At 39.7% G+C, this 22,250-nt stretch overlaps 1 protein-coding gene across 2 annotated transcripts in view; it reads left to right on the forward strand.

The window, feature by feature from the left end:
• CDH13 (cadherin 13) overlaps positions 1-21,760 on the forward strand; it is a 442,261-nt gene extending 420,501 nt beyond the window's left edge. Inside the window, exons 12-14 of one of the 2 annotated variants that reach the window (XM_059481271.1) lie at positions 3,231-3,464; positions 4,842-5,057; positions 19,725-21,760. In XM_059481271.1, the coding sequence (XP_059337254.1) occupies positions 3,231-3,464; positions 4,842-5,057; positions 19,725-19,732 (458 nt within the window). In that variant the 3' untranslated portion in view covers positions 19,733-21,760. Of the gene's footprint in view, positions 1-3,230; positions 3,465-4,841; positions 5,081-19,724 lie in introns of those variants that run through there. The other variant, XM_059481270.1, reaches the window with a different exon arrangement.
• The last annotated feature ends 490 nt before the right edge of the window (positions 21,761-22,250 follow it).

Raw genomic sequence — 22,250 nt, forward strand, 5'->3', positions numbered from 1 at the left:
TGTATTCCCAGATGTGCCACTTCTGGGAGTTTGGAATTCTCTCTTTCTTTCTCTATTTGGGCTCGAAAGGCACCCAAGTATTTAAATGTTCATCCTCAGGAGGGATGGCCAGTTCTGCTCAGTGGCAATTGGGATCACAGCTCGCTGGAAAAGCTTCTCCCCAGGATTGTTGGACCCTTTAGGTCCTGCTCTGCTCATTAATTCTGCTCTCAGCCACAAGGTTTGGTAATGCAAATTAACAGTTTTACTTCAGAATGAAAATATTCTATGGGTAACTTTCCTTTCAAAATCAAAGGCGTCTGGAGATCATGGGATTTTAAATTATTTCAACAGCATAATACCATCAAATTTATGAAAGTCACATATTCCCAATGGATGAGTTGTGGCCATTTTTGCTTGATTCATTTCGTGTTACATTTTTATGACGTGTGTTAACAAGCTCCAGTTTATGACCCTGACATTTGCTTGCTTTTCTTTTGGAGGTCTTCATAAATCAATGAAAGATTTTTGTTTAAATCATTATAAATAAACCAAGCAGAGAATAAGTCATTGAAATGGACAGAAGCAATTTCCTTTCACTCTTTTTTTTTTTATCTGTAATATTTGCCCAAGTTCTGAACCATACAAAGAGTGAAACATTTGCACAACAGGGAGAACACAGCCATATCTGTGTGTGACAAAGTAGCAGGACATCCATAAATCTGTTGGCTTCTTCATTTCAAAAGGCAGATTTTAATATTACTGACTTCAGAGAAAGATAAGAAGGGCAGCACATAAGACATTATCAGTCCAGTGTGGAAATAATGCATTCAAAATTAAAGACAGCAGTTTAATTAAGTGCATGAAAGGCTGGCTTTTATGATCATATTTCAAATACCAGAATGTCTTTTCATCCATTCTGCAGTATGACTTTACTTAATAATATATCAAGAACAAAAAACGTATGGGAGTCTTTCTGTAAATTCAATTAGTCCAATAAAAAGTGAAAAATAGTTTCTTTTTCATTGAAAAGAACTCAAGCCTAACCCTGCTGATGACAAAGTGTGAGATGAGAAGGGAGGGCAGGGCTGGAGAAGGATGAACATTCAGCCTTTGTGATGCATTTCTGGTCTCAGGAAACAGATGAAGTGTCACCATCAGTAACATTTGTTATTGAAAGGACTAATTGCATTCTGCTGCAGGCAGCAGTTTATCAGATCCAGACCATGGGGTGCTTGTTTCTGCCTTGGGATGCTCTCCCAGCACAGCAATAATTCAGTTTATTACAATGTGCTGTGGGTTTCCTTTGAAAAGCCTGGGTTATGGGGCTGCTGTGGGCTGTGCTGAAGGGCTGAGCTGGAAATGCTGTGGGACCCTGCCCTGGTGCTGCAGGGGTTAACTGCAGCCCACAAATCCATCTGGGAAGGGTTTATGTGGGTTGGGACCGTGTTCACAGGGGTCTGAGGATGAGGGAAGAAATGAGGATCTGACTCCCTGTTTCAGAAGGCTTGATTTATGATTTTATGACAGATATTATATTAAAACTATACTAAAATAATAGAAGAAAGGATTTCATCAGAAGGCTGGCTATGAATAGAAAAAGAAAGAATGATAACAAAGGCTCTGTCTCAGGCTCTCTGTCTGAGCCAGCTGACTGTGATTGGCCATTAATTAAAAACAATTAAATGAGACCAATCCCAGATGCATCTGTTGCATTCCACAGCAGCAGATAACCATTGTTTGCATTTTGTTCCTGAGGCCTCCCAGCTTCTCAGGAGGAAAAATCTTAAGGAAAGGATTTTTCATAAAAGATGTCTGTGACACCTGATCACTGAGAATTTTAGACTTTCTGTACTGACAGACACTGACCCCCTACTGCATTTGACCTAAAGCCATAAAGAAATTGTAAAATTAAATAATAGAACTATTATGAGTGTGTAGTTTGAATTGAAGTGTGTAATATCACACAGTAGAAAACTTTAAAGTTTTAGAATATAGTATTAGACATAAAACAAAATAGGAGTTTAAAAGTAGAGACTGATCCTTCATATTTACCTTCTTCTTCACCTTCTTTCTCATAGGTTTGAATAGTTTAAATAAAAAAGTCCACATGGTGAGTGTCAAGTAGTTAGTTATTAGGTTTAAAATATAAATTATTTAGGTGTCATTTCTTAAATAAACAGTTTATCCTAAAGAAACCTTATAAAGAAAGAGACACAACTCCATTTTTGCCTTGTTGTAGAGCTCTGTAGAACTCACAACTTGTAAGACTGTTCTGCTCAGGGAAGTGCAGGGATCACACTTCCCTGTGCTAAACCAGAAAAAAAAAAAAAGGAATAAACAACCCATGAGTGCAGCATTTCAGTGCCAGGCACAGTAAAGGACGAAATGTGCACTCAGAAAAGTCTGAGGTGATTTTCCCAAGGTGCCAAAGGAGCTGCTGGGCTGAAGGCAGCGTGTGGCTGGCTCAGCCAGGCTCACCTCTGCAGGTTATTGCCGCCTGTCAGCTCCTGGCTCAGCCCTGGAGGTGAGGTGCTGCTCCCAGCGGGCAAACTCAGCCTGCCCAGCTCCCCCAGGGCCACCAGGGCTGGTTTGTCACTGCCAGCCTGGCGCTGAGCCCTGCAGGGCGAGCAAACAGCAGGCTCACTCTGCAGCTGGCTCCCAGGGCAGGCTGGCAATCACTCTGCAAGGCTTAAAGCTCAGGGTGAATAACCCAGCTCATTGCCCAGGGCTGCTCTGGCACCTCTGGCACGTTTCAGTGCTGCTGACAGAGCTGCTCGTGGCCCTCAGGGCTGCTGGGGATGATCTGGTGCTGTTCTGCTTCTGGGCACCACCTCAGCATCCGATTCCTCCCTCTTTCTCCTCTCACTTCTTATTCTTCATTCTTTGAACACTGTGCTATCTATCTGGGGGATGGTTCCCAGTATGTTTCTCTCAGTATGTGCTGATGAACAGATTCTGTTCCAGATATCTATTCATGTCCTACTCTCATTTTAACTTCAAAATATTCCTCTCCCAGAGGTTTCCTTAGAATAATTTTCCGTACTGTAGAGAATCAGACAGGCTTCATTCTGAAAATCAGCAATGAATTTACAAGAGTGACTCATCAGGTTTTTTAAGCAATAATTTCCATATAAAAGAGGTAAGAACAATAAAAAATTATTTCCCCTTTGCAAGCCTGCAGGTGCAAATAGGAGCAAGAGTTTATGGAAATGTGATTTAATAAACAGATGTTTGTTTTTTTCCTCTAGGTAACCCTCCTGCTACGGGCACAGGAACTTTGCACATCACCTTGGAGGATGTCAATGACAATGTCCCATCCCTTTATCCAACACTGGCAAAAGTTTGTGATGATGCAAAAGATCTCAGGGTCGTGGTTCTAGGAGCATCAGACAAGGACCTTCATCCCAACACAGACCCATTCAAATTTGAGCTCAGCAAGCAATCCGGCCCAGAGAAGTTGTGGAGAATCAACAGGCTCAACAGTAAGGCTGGAACTTGGATTTTTGTGTATTTATTCTTCCCAATTCTCCATCCCAGGGCACTCTCCCTGAGGCACGGGGGGAATTTAGGAGGGGTTTTGAATGAAAGTTTTGTAGGATGGAAATACCTAAAGCTGCTGCTTTACCCTGTGCTGGGGCTGCTGGACCAGCTGAAACCTGCAGCTCCTTCTCTTCTTGTGTTGGCTGAACTTTCCTCTCTCAGTTTTGCATTAATCTCTTGTATTGGCTGAATTTTCTTCCCTCTATTTTGCATTACTCAGGGGCTATTAATAACTGATAATTTTGTGAAGATTACTGCATCTCATGGCACACAATTATTTTGTACAAGGTGCACAAGGCTTTGCTGTAGGACAGCATGGAAGTTTTGCATGGGCTTTAGCAATGCAATTGAAAAACTTCCTAATTTTAAGTATTTAAACTCTTCACAAATAAAATCTCCCAATGCACTGCAACCTTGCACAATTGGTAAGAGGATCATGAGATTGCAGAAGGTTTGTGTGTCAAATTGTGGACACAAAGTACAACATTTCTTCATAATGTAATTATTCTTGTTTCTTTTCTGGAATGTTTTATTTTTTTCTGCCACTCTCCAATTTTTAAATTCATGTCATAGCTTTAGAAATATCTAAAGATTGATGTGATGGCTGTACTGGCTGGAGGAAAAAGCTGTTTTCTTGTCTATTCTCCAAACATCAAACCACCCTTTTGTCACATCTGAAAGAATTATCACACCCACCTGGGTGCCAGGAGCTGCTGTGGCCTCAGTTCTCCAGGTGGAGAAGATCTGTGGATTTCTAAAGAGCTTTATTTCCCTTCCCTTCCCTTCCCTTCCCTTCCCTTCCCTTCCCTTCCCTTCCCTTCCCTTCCCTTCCCTTCCCTTCCCTTCCCTTCCCTTCCCTTCCCTTCCCTTCCCTTCCCTTCCCTTCCCTTCCCTTCCCAGTGTTTCAGCAGTTTTTCCCTGTATTTCCCAGCAAGAAGGGTTATTTTTCCTTTGGCAAGTAAATTTATTATTTCTTTTTGTCATTTTGGGGGTGACATGCCCTCAAATGCATTTCATTAGATATTAGCTTGCACAGGCAACTTCTGCCAATTATTTACAGACCAAATAATGTATTTAAATAAAAGGGGTTCTTACAAGTCTTTCTTTTGGTGGGGTTTGGAATAAGTTTGTAATTAGATTTCAGCCCATGAAAGAATTTCAGGACTCTCTTTTCCTTCCAATTCAATTATTTTGGTTTTTTTCTTAGAGTATTCTCATTTTCATATTGATTTCCATGACTGACTGGCATGTCTGATGTTGCTTGCGGACTCCTTCACTCTCCCAAGCAATTTGGTTGATTGTGCCCTCATCCTTTGCAGATACCCATGCCCAGGTGATCCTGCTGCAGAACCTGAAAAAGGCCAATTACAACATCCCCATCTCAGTGACAGATTCTGGGAAACCTCCTCTGACCAACACCACAGAACTGAGATTACAAGTGTGTACCTGCAAGAAATCCAAAATGGACTGCAGTGCCAGTGATGCTCTCCACATCAGCCTGACCCTAATCCTCCTTTCACTCCTCAGTTTATTTTGTAAGTCTTTTGCTGAGCTCTAAGTAATGAAATGTTGCTTTTCTGCTCATTTGTACCCTGTATCAGAAAACCCTCCAGGGGAGGAGTTAAATTCACAGATTGATATCATAATGCTAGAATTTTGGGTCCTTTTCCCATGAGTGAGAAAGATGGGGGGAAGAGGGATTTTTCATAATCAAAATATATATATATATATATAAATGGATGTCTGATTGTCAAATTAAGAAGTAGAAGCAATAATTCTAAGAGGAATCAAAGGGAACCAGAGCTACCATATGATAAACTGAGAGGTACCAGCTGTAGCAGCAGATTTGTGCAATGCTTGCTTTCATCTCTCCCCACTTGAATTCAATTCAAGCCCAGAAAGAGGAGATTAAAGGTGTTCCTGTAACAATGGCTGCTCTGGGTCACCAGGAAAACGAGGCCTGTCTGCTTCCATCTGTTCCTCCACATAAAATGTGCAAGTGACTGGAACAGGAGGAACCTATTTGAGATTCTGGGCTTAGAACCACCCAGAGCTGATAATCAAATGGCCAGGCTGGCTTGGAGGGTGGAGAAAACTGCCAGGTAAAAGGAATTTCTGCTCTTTATGAGAAAGGAATTTTGTAAATCTCATTTGGAAAGCTTGACTTGAAAGTGGAGAAAAAAATCCCAGAATGATTCAAAAGTAAGAACTCAATGCCATGGAATGCACAAATTTAAACAGGACATGTCCCTGGGTAGTCCTGTGACAGCTGCCAGCAAACTTTTTGATGCAGTGTTAGTTTTGAATTCCTACCCAAAGGAATAGCTGTATCCTACAACTATGACAGTAAATCTGTTATTTCAGGACTGTTACCTTCATCTTCTATTAACAGAATATATTTTAAAGTGGCTTAAAACCTGAGCCGTGGTGAAAGGCCTTGGATTCTCCAGGAGATAACATGTGCCACGAGGCAGGGAGAGGTCAAGGCAGGGATCCCTTCTGCACCTGAGGCTTGCTGTGTGCTTGAGCACACATCCTGCCCCGTTTCCTTCTCCTTTTATCCCAAAAGCTTGGCATGAAGGTCGTTGTGGGCTGCTAGCAGCTGATGTTTGTGATGCTCTTTGAAGATGAAAAGGACTGTATAAATGCTAGGTGCAAATTCCTGTTCTTAGTCTCAATCAGTGACATCTACAGGATCTGTTTTGGCTCTGGTTCAGCTGGGCTGGGCTCAGTCTGCTGGAACCAAATGCAAACTTGAGCTGTTAGGGGTAATAAGTTAAAAATATTTGACAGGGTGTGACACCATTGCAGCAGTGATATAAATGTGCAGCCCATTGATTCAAATATATTCCTGTTGCCACTTCATAAATGTTGCTGCTGCTACACTAGGCGTGACTTTCACCACTGGAATTGCTTTCTTATCTGATGTGATTTGCACTTGAACTTTATTTACATTAATTCATCTGCTCAAAATACAAAGGGGTAGAGAAAAGCTTTGTGCTTTGGGAAGTTGCCATTTTCATGTTGGTTCTTTACAGCCCCCACCAAGAAGCCTGATCATTTTCCTTAGGTTGAATTATAAAACCAGTTTTAAGTATTGGAAAGCACTTTTTGAGTTGCTCTTGTTGGCTACAGGTCTTGTCCAGCTCAGCTGTGGGTGGAACACACCCCAAGGGCATCCCAAGGGTATTCCATGGCTGTTCCACCTCTGGAACTGTTCCCATCCATGTCTGTGCAAAGCCAGCAAACACCACAAGTCCCCTGAGCATTCTCCTCAGGTGTGCACTGCACAGACACAGAAAGGAAAGAGACTGGGAGCCAGTTAAAATAATGTGGTTCTGTGTTTGAACTCCTCTGAAATGTGCTGCCATCGCCCCGTTCCCAACTCATTTCCACACACAGATTTTTTATAACTGTGATTAGCTCCATTGCAATGTTTTGTATAGTCCAAATATTTATCAGAGTAATCAAAGATTATGATGCCATAAAAACAAAGAGAACTTTAGTGCTTATTGAACAGATGAAACGTCCCATTTCTAGTGGCAAGTTATGGGTTTAATTTTAGCAAAAGCCCTTACGTGGCTGACTTTGCTCCCAGTGTTTGTATTTTATGGGGCTCTTGTTCCTGGGAGGTAAATCCTTCAGTCAAATGAACTTTGCAACTCATGCCAAAGTATTTCTTTTTGTATTTGACATCTGGTGTGAGGATAGATAGCCCTGTGCAAGAGCCCTGCATGAATATCTTTCCTGTGGAAAACATCTTGGTATTATCATTTAAATGGCGCAATTATTAGCTATACTTAGAATATGTGCCTCCTCAGTAAATCATGAAAGAAGTCAGATGTGGCAGATTTCTGAAGTGTCTGAGCACACAAGTGAAGAGCCTGATTAAAACTGAAATGGATGCAAAACCCAGCAGTTCCTCCCATTCTGGAGACTTCCTACTGTGCTCACTATATTGAGGGATAATGGGATACAGACTGCACGCTTGCCCAGAAGCCCCTGGGAAGGGAGACAGAGCTGGAACAAGAAAAAATTAGGAGTTCCTGGCAGCCAGAAATAGAAAATATGAGATGCCAAAATATATGAGCAGATTTGCACAACAAAACAATGAGGTGGGATTAAAGGATGATGAACACAGAGTTAATTGGAGCATCTTTGTATGTTTTGTATTTAACCTAATTTTACTGAGGTCAAGCTGGAATGATGGAGAGAGGACAGGCAGAGGAGTTTCCAAAGTTACAACAGGTAATGGTGACAAATATTGGAAAGGATATTGTCACTTGTCATTAAAGCAGACTCTGTGTTTAAGATGAGACTCCATGTGGTGACACTTTGTCCTCTGTCAGCTTTTCCTTGCCATTACTGGAGACAAGAAAGCACCAAATGTTCAGACAAAATTCAGATTTTAGTAGTTCAGATTGAGGGAAAAAACATGAAAAAACCATCCTGGGTTCCTGGTCAGGGAGGGAGCAGCAGCAATCAGTTCTTGGATGAAGAGAGTGAGTGAGGAAAGAGAAAATCTGTCTGAGCCTGTCTGGGGCTGCTCTGGGATTGTCCCTGAGCGCTGCAGCGATTCCAGGTGACACAGCCAACCCTGCTCTGCTCAGAACTCAGCTACAAAAGGGATCCTCACCACCAGAATCACAAACAGGCTCCTCAATGTTTTCATTGAGAGAGCTCCTACAGCATCCCACAAGGGCGAGGGATGGCAAAGCAAAACGAGCCAAAAACAAATTTGTGCACAAAATCTGCCCCAAGCCCTGTGGGATACTGAGAAAGAACCACTGTGGCTGGCAGAACTAAGCTTTAGATCTATTACAAATTATTTATATTATTATTACTATTTAAAGGGGTATTTGAATTCTGGGCTTTTGATTTTATAATAACTATTTCACTTAATTGCATAATCATAGAATGGTAATTGCATTTCATATCTTCTTTTATATTCTACCAACATAAAAGACCACGTTAGATTCAAATGTGTGGAATGAAGGGAATAAAAGGCACAATGGTTGTGTCACTAATATTGTACTTAAATTTCCTTGTTATAAAAAGACTGGGATTTGAACTTCATGTTGAAAAAACCCAATTTTTTATCTTTTTTTACTATCAACCATGAATAAGAAGCTTTATTTTGTTCACCTGACCAATGGACTACAAAGCTGCAAGTTGACTTAAGCTGAAATAAGTGAAAACTTCCATTATTCTGAACAGAAAGTGAGGTGCCAGACCAGGGGGAAGTGCTGCCTTAAAGAAATTAAATAAGCTGGAGGTGTCTACATTGCAATTAATTTGTTAAAGTCAGGGTGAAAGGCCTCAGGTGTGTTTGAAAAACAGAGACTGGCACAGATATCTGTGTTGCAATTGCAAAAAAAAAGCCTTAGAGATGCCTTTGAATTTAATTTCCTAGTAATTTCCACAAACTTTTCCTGTTTAGTGTTGGCTGTCCCTCTCTGTATTGGGGTTTTTTTTCTGATTTGAGGAATAAAGGTACGGGGCCAATAGAGAAAATACAGGTGGCTTTTTTTATCCCTTGAAAATGATGTGTTTATTATTAAACAACTACAAAACAAAACAAAAAAACACCCAAAAAACACCCCAAAAAATGTAAAAAAATGAATTATATGAAGCTGGTGGGTTTGAATTTCCATGGATCAGGACAGGCAGAGTTAATCCTGCAGTGTTATCTCTCGCCCAGCTCATTTTTCAAAGCCACAGCAGCCCCTGTATCTCTTGTTTACCCCGTGTTGTTTGTGCAGGAACATCAAATGGCTGAAAAGTGAAACAGAGCATTCCTGAAAGGCACCAGAATGAGACAAATCAGAGCAGGTTCCAAATGGAACAGACCTTCCAGGTCACTGCTCTTTCCATTCCCTCTGCAGATCTGTTACCTGCACATTCCCACTTTTCAGCCTTTATTTTGAATTTCTTGGCTGAGTTTTAAACTGTCAGGTTGTCTGTTTTTTTTTCCTTCAGGACTCAACAACTGGGTTTTTTCCAGTAGAGTTTTTGGGTTTTCCACAGAAAAAAAGGGGAAAGTTCATCCCTGTTCCGTCCAGTTCCGGAGGAAGGGTTCCCAATAGGTGAATTTGCTAAAACCAACACTTCTTGTTTCTTTGTTTTGTTGGTTGGGTTTGGTTGTTCTCTTTTTATATTTTAGGTTGTTTTAGCACACTTCAATCTTCTACAGCAATTTTCTACTTTTCAGAGCAGTTTATTTTTAAATAAATTTTTAAAAATCAGTTTAATTAAAAAGATTAAGGAAGTCTGCAAGATGCATTTTCCCATTTCTGAGAAATCAAATATCCCTATTTTGGCTAGAATTGCAGAAACTATTAAAATTGGAGAGTTTTGCTGTGAAAGGTGCTTTATTGAGGGGGTTATTTGGATTTTATTTATTTTTGCACTGCTCTAATTTGAGTTGCCTTCTCTTGCTAGACCACAACCATGTAGGTACCTAAAATATCACCTAAATTTTGCTCTCCAAGAAATTGGAGATTGCTGATATTTAGTGAGTTCCAGTGATGTAAATCTCACCTCCCAAACCAAACAACAGCAGCAATATCCACTATCACTCACTGCCTTTTTACAGATGCTTTGGTCCACATTAATATTATTGTTTTTGCAGCTAAATATCACTGAAATAGATGCTTTCTCAAGTGCCTGTATGAGAAAAACACCATTTTTATTTGGGTTGATTTCTAAGGAAAGGATGGTTTGAGCTTAAGAGACTGCTTCAATTTGAGCCAGCCTTGATTTGAATCTCAATTTTAACACAGAGCTGTGTCCATTCTTCTGATTTCACTGCAGGTTTTTTTCCAGTCCTGCAACATATTGTGCAGTTTGGGAGCCCACCTAAAATTAATGGGGCTTGAAATGGCCCAGAAATCCATATGGATGCCCATAATTGGGGACAGGATGTTTGTACACCAGACAAGACAAATAGAAATGCCCCCAAATTACACATCAGCATATTGAAATGTGCTCAATAACACTGCATTTGATGGAGTCAGTTAGGTGGGAAATGGCATTTTGCACACATTTGAAACCATCCAAACACGTTGCAGGAGAGCAGAGGTGAGCAGAGGGGGCGGTTTGGGAGATGTGTGCTTGGAATGCAGGAGGGAGCAAATGCAGCTCCTTCCCCAGGAGCTGCAGTGTTATTGCTGATGGTCATTCTGGAGGATGAAAGGGACATTCAGAGAGATTGGTTTGATGGCCCATTTAGTGCTGGGAATTCAAGTGAACGCTTTTATGTTTTCATTTTCTCAACAGTGCTCCACAGTAATTGTTGGGACATAATATTTTGTGTTTCTTCTCTGAACAACTTCTTAAAGCCGCATAAATATTGAATTTCAGATATTTATGGTCAGGATTGCTCTGGAGTGGCCCATGATTAAAAACTGGCACTGAATACATGACCAGTTGAAGTATTTTTTCCTGCCATTAATGGTCACTGTACATTGTGAGATGTTTGTTTCTTTTCACTATGTCTATCCTTGGCTATTTACCCCATAACAGTTTTTCCTATTCCTTTTATACTTCTCCCTTTATAACATCCAGATAACTCAATGTAAACAGCTTTGTGTTCAGATTTGGGCAGGATATTAAAGATTAGGAGGAGATTTGTGGTGCCTGAAGGTTTGATGCTGCTGCCTTTGCTTCTGCAATACCCAGTGGATACTTACAGAGCCCTTTAAAGGGCCATTAATGTTTGGAGTGTTTTAGATGAGATCTTAAAGCCTCACTTTATCAATAGAATTAATTGGGATAGGTCATTAATTGGTGGTTAGGTAAGTGCCACTTTAGGAGCAATTCTTCAAAAAATTTGAAATGAGCAGGTGTTGATACCAACAGTTTGGTTTTTTCTAGTTTTGGATTTTCTAGTTTGTTTTTTTTTCCTTTTCTGTGGCTTCTAAGCATAATCCTTCACTCTGGTTTTTATTCTTACTCAACAAGGATTTCTTCAGATGATTAATTTAGGATTTCAAGCTGGGTTTAGTCTGTACCTACAGATCTGAATGTGTCTGGATCGTTCATGTTCTGCTTATTTAAAACTGCTGGTAACCTGTGCAGTGCTGCTGTGGGAGATGAGATCTGAGTGCCTGAGCAGCTTCCAGCCCTTTAAAAGGTTGGCTCCCTGCTACAGCTGATGCATTTCATTTTCAGCATCCCTATGAAAAAAAAAAAAAAACCAGCAGACTTGTTCAGTGCTGCCATTTCCAAACTGTACTTATGCATTTCACTTGTTGAATATTTCCAACCATTCCATTCCATTTATCAGATTAGAGCATGGGGAAATATCCAGGCAGGCTGCAGGCAGCCTCCTCTGCAATTGTTTAGTTTTGACAGCAGTGAAAAATGAAGGAAGCATTTATTCCCTATTGCTCAAATGAAGGCAACACTGCTTTGACAAAGTATCCAACTGAAATTCACATCAGTTTTTAAAAAAAATAATAATGGAGCACATCTTGGCTTTTCTGCCCCAAAACTCCCCCTCTCCCAGTGAGATTCTTCACCTCCCTGGAGAACAGGAACTGTATTAGAAAATGGTTTTTATTTGATAAACCCAGGGAAGCACATGGCTCTGAATTTCTAACCAAGGAGAGTCGGAATTTTGCTTCGTCTGAGCAACGTTTCTTTCAGAAAATGTTTATTTTATTCACTTGTTAAGAACAGCTCATTACACAGGGAGTGTGTGTGAGTACCTGACAGGAAAGAGGGGAGGCACAAACAAGGATTCAGCACTGCCCTTGCCAGGGTCGGAAGAAAGAGCACTTTGGTTTCCTCCAGCCCTGATTGGGATCTGCCACTGCAGTCTCCTAATAAAAAATATAATAAATTTTATATATATATATATTTTTAATATATGTATAAAAATATATATAATTTATATATATTTATATATATTATATATATATAATTTTTATATATAATATATAAAATATATATTTTATTATTTATAATAACAAAATATATATTTTTATATATACAATATATTTATTTTATACATATATAAAATAAATATATATTTATTTCTTTTTATATATTTTTATATTTATATATATCTATATTTTTATATTTATATATAATACATTGAATATTATATATTGATTATTAATTATTATATATTCTATATTGTATATTATATTTATGTATTATATATTATATAACTATATTATGACTATATTATATAGTTTTATATAACTATAATAAATATAATTATAAAAATAGTTATATAATATTCTATATTATAAATTAGTTATCTAGAAATATATAAATAATTATATATAATAAAAATAAAATTGGTTATCTAATATATATATTATATAACTCTATTATATAATAATATCAATATATTTTATATATTGATATATTTCTATATATTAATATTAATTAATATAATAAAAATAAATGTATTATAATAAATTAGCAGAGTGAGAGCCACTAATGCTGGTGTCCCGCGGGTGAAATGACCTCAGCAGGGGGAATGTGTCTCCAGTGCCAGCTGGGAACTTGGCACTGGCACATTTCCCCTCCCTGCCACTCTGGGCTGATTTCAGAGCCCCTGGCAGAGTTTCAGCTCTGCAGTCAAACCCTGGCTCTGATTTATCAGAGCCAACCAAAGCTCTGAGGGCAATTATGAGCCTCTCATTTCACACAGTGCTTCTCCCATCCTTAACAGGGTAATTTCAAATAATTTCTCACTTAAATGAGAAACAAATTGTGTGTGATGGTATAAGCTGCAGATTTTCAGGATAAACTAATTTACTTTTGGAGTCTCTGTAAACTTTTCCCTAAGGTGTTGTGGCCAGTGAGATCAGCAGTTTGTTCTGGCTGATATTAAACCCAGATTTCTTAATTGCAGGAATGAAAACACAGGGAATCTGTCTGGGAATAGTCCTTCAAATGCAATGAGATTTTGGGGAAAATTTATAATAATTTATAGGCACACTATGAAACTTGTGCTGTTTAAACCTTCCTGTGACAGATCAACCACTGATGCACATGAAAATAATTTATATTTTTCAAAGTTCTACGTGGAGGCTAAACTAATAACTATGCCTCTAATTAATGACCTTTCCTAGATGGTAAATCCAGGAAAGAAGTACCTGGATGTTGATTAGCTGCCTAATCAGAAGCACAGAGCTGATCTCTTCTATCACTTTTGTTACCTCTTTAGCATTACTGAGGTTTCAATAAAGTCCATGATGTAATGTAGCCTTTTAATTATGCCAGATTAATGCAATATTTCTGATGAAAGGGTAATTGAAAGAAATGGAGCGTGCATGAGCTGAACTCCAAACTCCAGCTGTGTTAACTCTCTTCTTTTAATGGGAATTAAAGGATGAATGCATTTTGGGTAAAGCTCATTCCTGTACACAGGGTCAGCAAGAAACTTAAATGCCTTCAATTTTTATGAGGTTTTAACTGCAGTGTAGAAGAAGAGTCTGTGAAATAGAGGGTGATCTTGGGCTCATAAAGAGCACATCTTTCAAAGGCTTTTAATTACTCAGTTTAGACCTGTTTCTTTAAAATAAGCAGGAAACTGAGTCACTAATGTAATGTAAATGAGTTCAGAGAAAGCTCTGGCTGCAGCAGGGAAAGCTGGGGGACACCAAAGCATTTTCTGAGGTCAGAAGTTCTGCAGACCCCACTGCTGGCTGGCTGGAGGGAAGGGCTCTGCTGGAATGTGAGCTCTTGGCAGCCTGAACCTCGGGGAATGAATTTACATCCCACCAGTTGCTTCTTCCCTGGAATGCAGATCATGAAATCTTTGTCTTAAATTCTGTGTGTCTTTTTCTCCGTTTTCTTCTGTTTTGTGGCTGAACATGAGGAGTAAACCTTGAGTTAGCCCAGTGTGACAGAGGCAGGGAGATGTCTCTGCAGTCATTGAAGATGCCAGCATTAGGAACTTGGGCTGAATTAGGTAAATTACACCTTTTCAAAAGAAATCAACTTTTGAAACTCTAATTCAGAGCTTTCCTGTGGAGTTGGCCACCATCATCAACTCCAAGTACAGCCAGTAGACCTTGGTTGAGTTGAAAGAAGGGGTTTTTCCATCTAATTTTCTATGTCATGAGTCTCCCTACCCTGACCTGTGCACTTAGACCTGTATCCCCACAGTATAATTATTTTTATTAATGCTATTAGTACATTAGATCCAGACAAATTCCAACAATGTTTGTCAGTTTTCTTGACCAGCGGATCAAAATCTTCACTTCCAAACTTTCTTGATGCCAACAGCCACCAGCTGCTGTTGAGAAGGTTCCGTGCTTTCTTACCTGAGCCCATTGACAGAAATGCAATAATTCAGAAACGCATGGCAGTAACCCTGCCTTTGTCACTGCTATGGATCTTTAAGGTCTCTCCCAACCTAGTCATTCTGTGGATTCTGTGCTGTCTCACTGTTATCTCAGAAAGAACAAGGCTGAACGTGTCTCAAGTATCAAAGAGGTAAAACTGTGAGATAAAATTGGTGAAGATCACATTAGAGACTGAAATGAGAGAGGTTTCTGGAGAAATACATTCTCTACAGCTGTGCTTAGTGCTGCTGGATACCCAAAGGGAAATGTGGAAGTGACAAAATAAGAATAAAAATTCCCTTCCCACCCTTGTGGCTTGAGTGCTTTGGGCAGCAAATCACTCATTGTAGGTAATTTCTGTCAAATTACATCTAAAACAACACAGGGTGGGTAATAATCCCTGAGTGCTGAAGCCAGATATAGAGACAGAGCTGATAGAAAGAAAATAAAATAATTACTAGGCCTAATTATCATTAGTGTGCAGATCTAAACCTGCCAGGCACAGGCTTGCCAGGGAATTAAGTTCTTAAAAGAAATAGTTCTCATTGATCAGCAAATGTGCTCCCTGCATGCATTATTTGCACATTTTATGCTCACAATATTCCTTAAATACTAATAAATTTTATGAGCTATTACCAGCTGCAAACTATAAATTATCTGTGCTATAAAATACATAATAATGTATTTTATTTAATTAAAAAAAAACCTAAAAACCAATGCAACCCCATCAAAGTGAGTGGAAAAGTCACCAGGTGAGCTGGGGCTCAAATAAGAAGTAGATTCTAAAATTTGGCTCTGTGTGAACATTTCTGGAAGTTTCATTTGTTCCTTTTTTATGGGGACAATAAATAAAAAGAAAAGCCAACAAGAAAACTTCAATTCCTACACAAGAAACAATAATGAACACTGGAAATCCAGCTGGGAGAACAGAGAGATTTCAAATATGGACCAGAGGCTCAGAGGTCCCCAGTGAGTTTGCAACAGAGCGGTTGTGTTGGTTTCAATGATTTCCTCACATTCAGGTTGAGTTTTCCAGGCAATACTTTGGTTTTCCTTGATTGGGAATAAACATTGAGTTTTCCAGACAATACTTTGGTTATCCATGGTTAGGAATAAACATTGAGTTTTCCAGGCAATACTTTGGTTATCCCTGCTTGAGGATAAACATTACATTTTCCAGGCAATCCTTTGGTTATCCTTGATTGAGGATAAACATTGTATTTCCCAGTCAATACTTTGGTTATCTTTGATTCCTGTAGATTTTGTGTTAAGGGAGTTACTGGCCAGGATGTTTATCCAATTAACACCTTACATGACCTTATCAGACTCTTTATAGAAACTAAATTTGTAACTGACACTTGTTATTAACCGCAGAAAATAAAAGACTGATGCTCTCTAGGACAGAACAATTTGCAATCAATTTTGTGTGCAACAGAAAGAACAAAGATAAATTTGATCTTGCATATTCTTATTTACCAAAGGTTGTCTACTGGAACTTCACAGATTATAATTTTGAGTGTTGAATCTGATTTCTAGAAGCAAAAACTATTCCTCTAAATAATCCACCTGTGCAAAAGTTTCTCCTTTTCTACTCAATAATTATTATTAAATAAAAATTATTATACTTTGGGGGGGGTATAGGTCTAAGTGCACAGTTCAGGGTAGGGAGACTCATGACATAGAAAATTAGATGGAAAAAACCCTTCTTTCTACTCAGTCACCATTCATGGCTGTGAAATTGGAATAATTCTTTTCACACAAGGCTTAGCTGAATCCTGAGTGGTCCTGGCACCCTCTGCCCATGCCAGGGGTTTGTGGAAGTGCCAGCAGATGTTGGGACACAGCTTTTTGTGGAAGGGGCCCAGGTTTCTCTGAACACACCTCAGGGGTGTGAATGAGAGGAAAACCAGGGAATTCCTGCAGGGAAAATCCAGGAATGCCCAGGGGGAAAGAGGCAGGGAAGGAGCCACAGCCACAGAGGTTTTGTCCAAGTGGCAGAGCAGGAAAATGCTCTGTGGAGCACAGGGCTGGCAGGAGATGAGCACACAGCAGCTCAGTTTGTCAGGGGCTCAGGAAAGATGCTGCAAAGCTGCTGAGTGAGAGCCTGGTCGGGGATTTAGCTCTTTGAATGGCTACAAAAAGCCCTTTGGGACAACCTGTGAGAGAGAATCCTCCAGACTGACATAACCTAAATATACAGAGCTAGAAAGGAGATTCCATGACAAAAAACCTCCTCTGGTTTGTTTGTGCTTTCAGGCTTGAACAAGAGGCAGGATGATGGGGTTGTCCTGAGTAATCAAAGAAGGGAGAGCTTTAGGGGGAAGGTTTAAGAGCTGAGTTGTAGCTGTGCAGAGCTGTCAGGAAAACATCCAAAAGTTATCAGAGCTAGAGGCTGACATCTTAGACTAAATGGAAAAGTGGGAAAAGAGAGTAAGAGCTCTGAACTGTCAGCAACAATGTCATTGCTGAGCAGGAAAGGATGGTGGCACTGAGAAGGGGAAGAAACCAAAGTGAGGGGAAAAAGGTTTGCTAAAAAAATAAACTGGAGGAATGAGACCAAAGGAGAGGCTGGAGAAGTGATTAGAGAAATCATGGTTAAGCTAAGGGAGGAGATAGTCCCAGGAGCCAAGGGAGCATCATTTTCAGGCATGTGATTAAATGGATTAAAAGCAAGGAAGAATGGAGCTGAGAAGAAATTTCAGTGAAAGAAAATCTGGGCAGGGATTGCAGAGCTTTGAGGTGAAAGGAGGCAGGAATGGGCAGAGACATCTGGGGTAACAGGGAGGGTCAAAAACTCCTTGTGAGAGACAAACTGGCCTTCAATAGATACAAAAATAGCAAAGGAGAAAGAGACATAATTAAAGCCGAACTAACTAGTTTTTGTACATCCCACAATGTGAATGAAAGGTTCACACACATTCATTATGCCTGTCAAAATAATGTAAAATATACAAGCTTTTCTTCAGGTGTGCACATAAATCACAAACCCTGCCCCTTATTTACAGGCTGTGGGTGAAGCAGCTCAGTGGCTGCTGCACTTGGTGGGGAATTGATAAATTCTGTGCTGACAGATTTCTCTGGTGAGGTCCCAGCCTGTGCATTGCACACAAGCCCAGCACCACAGCTGCTGCCCATTCATCATGGCCAAGTGCCTGTCCCGGGCAGGGAGACCCCCAAGGATCTCCCAAGGATTCAGAGCAGCTCCATCAATCTCAGAGCAGGGTCAGCTCCTTTGAGGCAGGATTAAACAAATGCCCTTTAATGACACTAAGCTTCATTGGGATCTGGAAATGCTATTTTTCAGGTTGTCTACGAGAGCAGTCTCAAATTCTTTCTTTTCACCACCCAGGAGATCCGGTTGTTTATGAGAATTTAGTTCTAGCTGGCATCCCTAATCCAAATATATCCAGACTTTGGCAGTCATGACCATAAATCTCCTATATGTGAGTCTGGATCCTGATTTTGTGGCCAGACCTTTTCTTTCAGCAGCAGGATAGTAATCCACGTGCCAAGCAATTCCAGATTTTGTCCTCTTTGGAAATCTCAGTTAAACTTCTCACTCAGTGAGCCCCATCCACCAGCACCTCTGTGGATTTCTTACCCTTAATTTGCTTTATTTACCTTTGTTTAGCAGAACTGAGGCAATGCAGGGAAGGGGCAGGCAGTGTTGGCATCCAGGTGCCTGCATTGCTGCAGAATTCAATATTGACATCAGTTCAAAGGATAACAAGAAAGAAACAGATAAAACAAAACAGCCTTATCAATAATTAAATTAAATTTAATTTGCCCTAAAAGGCAAACAGATCATTAAAATTTTTAAAGGGCACAAACCAGCATCTAACATTGACCATTACATTTCTGTGGTGGTGACAAAACTACCAAAATTGCAATATTGCAATCTTTGAAGTGCACAGATGCAATAAATATCAGACAAACATTTGTTGCCTGAGTTTTGCTGTGTCTTTCCCTTGGTTTTATAGGCTGAGTGTGAGCTACAGCTGATGTGAGATTTGCTCCTGAATTCTCCTTTCTGAATTTCTTTACTGCCTTGGTATTATCAGGGTGTCCATCTAAAACAGAATTCAAGTGCTTTATTTCATTCACTTTATTTCATAGAAACCCCACATAAAAGCCTTATATTTATGTAGCAACATTAATATGATACACCAGCCCTTTTATTCCCTTTTATTCACAAACTATAAAGCTCTATTAGAGTGTTATATTTTTATATATACTATACTATAATATACCATAATATAATATAATATAATATAATATAATATAATATAATATAATATAATATAATATTACATTATATTATATTATATTATATTATATTATATTATATTTTAATATATAAACTATAATGAAATATAATAATATAATATATAATCTACATATTATATTTTATAACAGTATTATATAATGGTGTTATTATATTATTGTTATATTATTATATTGTTATAATAAATTATATACATTATATTATTATATATTATAATATAATATATACATTATATTTTTCAAAAACAATATTGTTTGTTTGCTTGTCAGGGTGTGCAGGGAGGGAGGGGCTGGAATTTCCTTGGGCACAAATGGAACTGATGGAGGTGCCCAAGGGGGGAATCAGCTCCTGGCTCAGGATTTATCCTCTCCCCACATTTTCCAGAACTGCACCACAAAGGTCTCTGACTGCCCCACATGACATTTTGGGCTTTCCTCTTGGAGATTTCTGCACTCACAATTAATTGTTTTCTGGATCCAGATAATCGATATTTAACTATTGGCAATGTTCATGCACCCAACCAGCAATTTGTCTGGGGGGAAATAAACGCCAAACCCTTAAAGATGCTGTGATTTGCATGGCAATACTCACTCCCATCTCCTCTTTAGGTCTGTAAGAATTCTGCCATTTGAAGCTGTCCTACCGAGTTGCCATGGCAACGAGAAGAATAAAGGAAAGAAAACCCCATCAGCTCTGAAGATTGCAGTTTACAAGGACTGTTCTTCACTCCTCAGCCTCAGTTGCTCCAGTTTAGTTTGCAATCTCACTCAATCTGTCCAACTGTACTTTGGTGTTCGACAGCCTCCCCCCCTCTGCCCTTTGGCCCTGGATTCCTCCTGCAGGACACAAGGTTTACTCAAAATTTACTCTGAATGTTGAAAGACCATGACATCCAAACCCCCACCTTGGGGTGAGCAGAAAAAAAGAAAAAAAAAAAAAAAACCAACACCACAAAACCAGATTGACTCCATTTTTTTTTCTATCTGTTGACTTGTTGCTATTCAACTGTTCAGAAAATATTTTGTCTGTGGGTTAGTATTTGTATATGTATGAGTGTATGTATATATATATATTTATATAGAGAGAAGAGTTCTACCACAGGTTTAGCTTTTATAAAATGTTCATCTGGAGGGTGAGAGAAGGGAGGGAGCAGAAGAACAACGCCACAGGTGAATGGGAGCTGTGCCAGCGTGGCTAAACCTGCTGTGTTTAAACCTGCCCCTGGCCCTTGTCGTACCTCAGGTCAGCAAAGGAGAAACGCAAATCCCGGGGCTTGTTCCTGCTCTGAGCTGCCCTCCCCGCCCCAGGGGAGCTGGGCATGCAGGAGCAGCCAGGTGAGAGCAGCTCTGCCTGATCTGAGAGGCCAAAGGGCTGAAATGTTGCCTGGGGCAGGTGACAAAATGTTTTCATCAGCTCTGCAGGTGAGAAGCTGATCCAACAGCAACGCTCAGAGCTTGGCAGAGCACTGATCTGTGCCTCTGGTGCCCTGTTCCAGAAATACCCTCACAACCACACCAGTCCATCCTTTTGGAGATATATATACATACATACACACGTACACACAGTCAAGAGTAACAAGAGCAGTTCTTTGTGTGTGTAAACTTACCACACCTGTTTGCAGACAGGGGAAAAAAGGGTGTTTGTTCTCTATGAATATGGATCCTTTTTTTATTCTGTGAGCATGTAAGGTCAAGAAAAAACAAACAAAAAAAATCCTTCTAACTGTATGAAGATGATCATCTTGTTAATAAACTGTAAATGATCCATCAAAGCTCACACCAAATTTTTATAAAATTAACACAAAAAAGTATACTAGTGACAGACTGTGGCTTTTATTAGAGCTTGGCAGTAACTAGGGTAAGGTAAGTGTCTTAGAATATTTTAATAAACTTGCTTATTTAAAGTTTAAACAAGAAAGCTTCCTTATGCAATAGAACTTTGCAGCTGCACTCTTTAGTTAGCATTTTTACAGTAATTATGGCTCATACTCGATGGCATCCTTACTACAGTGAGGGTATGAGCATACCTTCCACACCACATCTATGGTTCAATAGTAAAGATTTTTGGAAGCATTAAAAATAAGTCCAGACATACATTTAGTTTCCCATAATGCTACACTAGGTATTAAATGTGTGTTGGTGGTTAAAATTTGCTGTAAAATAGCTTTTCTCCAAGTTCCTGTATTATACCAAATATGAAACAGGTTTTATTTTTCTTCCTTCCTTTTTGTTTTAATCAAAAGGAGTAATAACAACAGACAGAGGAAAAATGAGTTTGTGTTGTGAGCTTTCCTAACCTTGTAGATTTCTTGATAAGATATGAGCTGCCTTCAGAGCAGTTTTTCTCTTCCAGCTTAACTCTTGCAGTCCTGACCGAGTGAGATCTCTTGTGCCACCCAAGTGGCACTTGGGGGTCACTGGGAGCTGGCCAAGGACCCCAGGAGTGGCTCTGGCAGCTCCAGGCATCCATCCCAGCAGGAATTGCCTGATCCCAACCCTTGTCATGGGCACACTCCTGGCCCTCTCTCCCTGCCCATGCCTTGTATGGATCCCTCACTGCTGCTTTGCCATCAACAATCACATCTTTTTTATTAAAAAAAAAAAAAATATATATATATATATTATTTTCAAGCAAATTTTTTTTTTTTTCCAAAAGGAACAATTTATCTACTGTATGGCACCTCTGGCATTCCAACGTGTATGTTCAATGAATGCACCCAAAGATATTCTGCACCCTGTGCTTTCAGCTACAGAACCTCTGTCTTGAATAAAGGAAATTATATTACCCTGCCCCACAAATACTCTTTTCTACTTGCTTTTTTCCTCTCTCCACCCAGCCAAACCCACCTCTGGAAAGACCCCCCTTGATTTTGGTGTCATTTCTGTCAAATGCCAGGAAAATCTGCCCTCCCCTGCTTTACACCCAGGCTCACAGAGCGTCTGGTGAACCATCCCAAGGGCAGCCAAGTGAGGAGCAAAGAGAAAACTCTTCTGCCTGGAGCTCCACAGCAAGGGGAAGACTCTTCCTACACCCTGTGCCCAAGGAAAAGATCTTTCTTCTTGGATCCACTGCAGAATTTGATGTGCAGAGAGGTCAGAGCCTGGCCGGAGCTCTGACCTGAGCTGCATCCAAGC

This window comes from Ammospiza nelsoni, chromosome 13 (genome assembly GCF_027579445.1).
Source record: "Ammospiza nelsoni isolate bAmmNel1 chromosome 13, bAmmNel1.pri, whole genome shotgun sequence".
Taxonomy (NCBI): Eukaryota; Metazoa; Chordata; class Aves; order Passeriformes; family Passerellidae; genus Ammospiza; species Ammospiza nelsoni.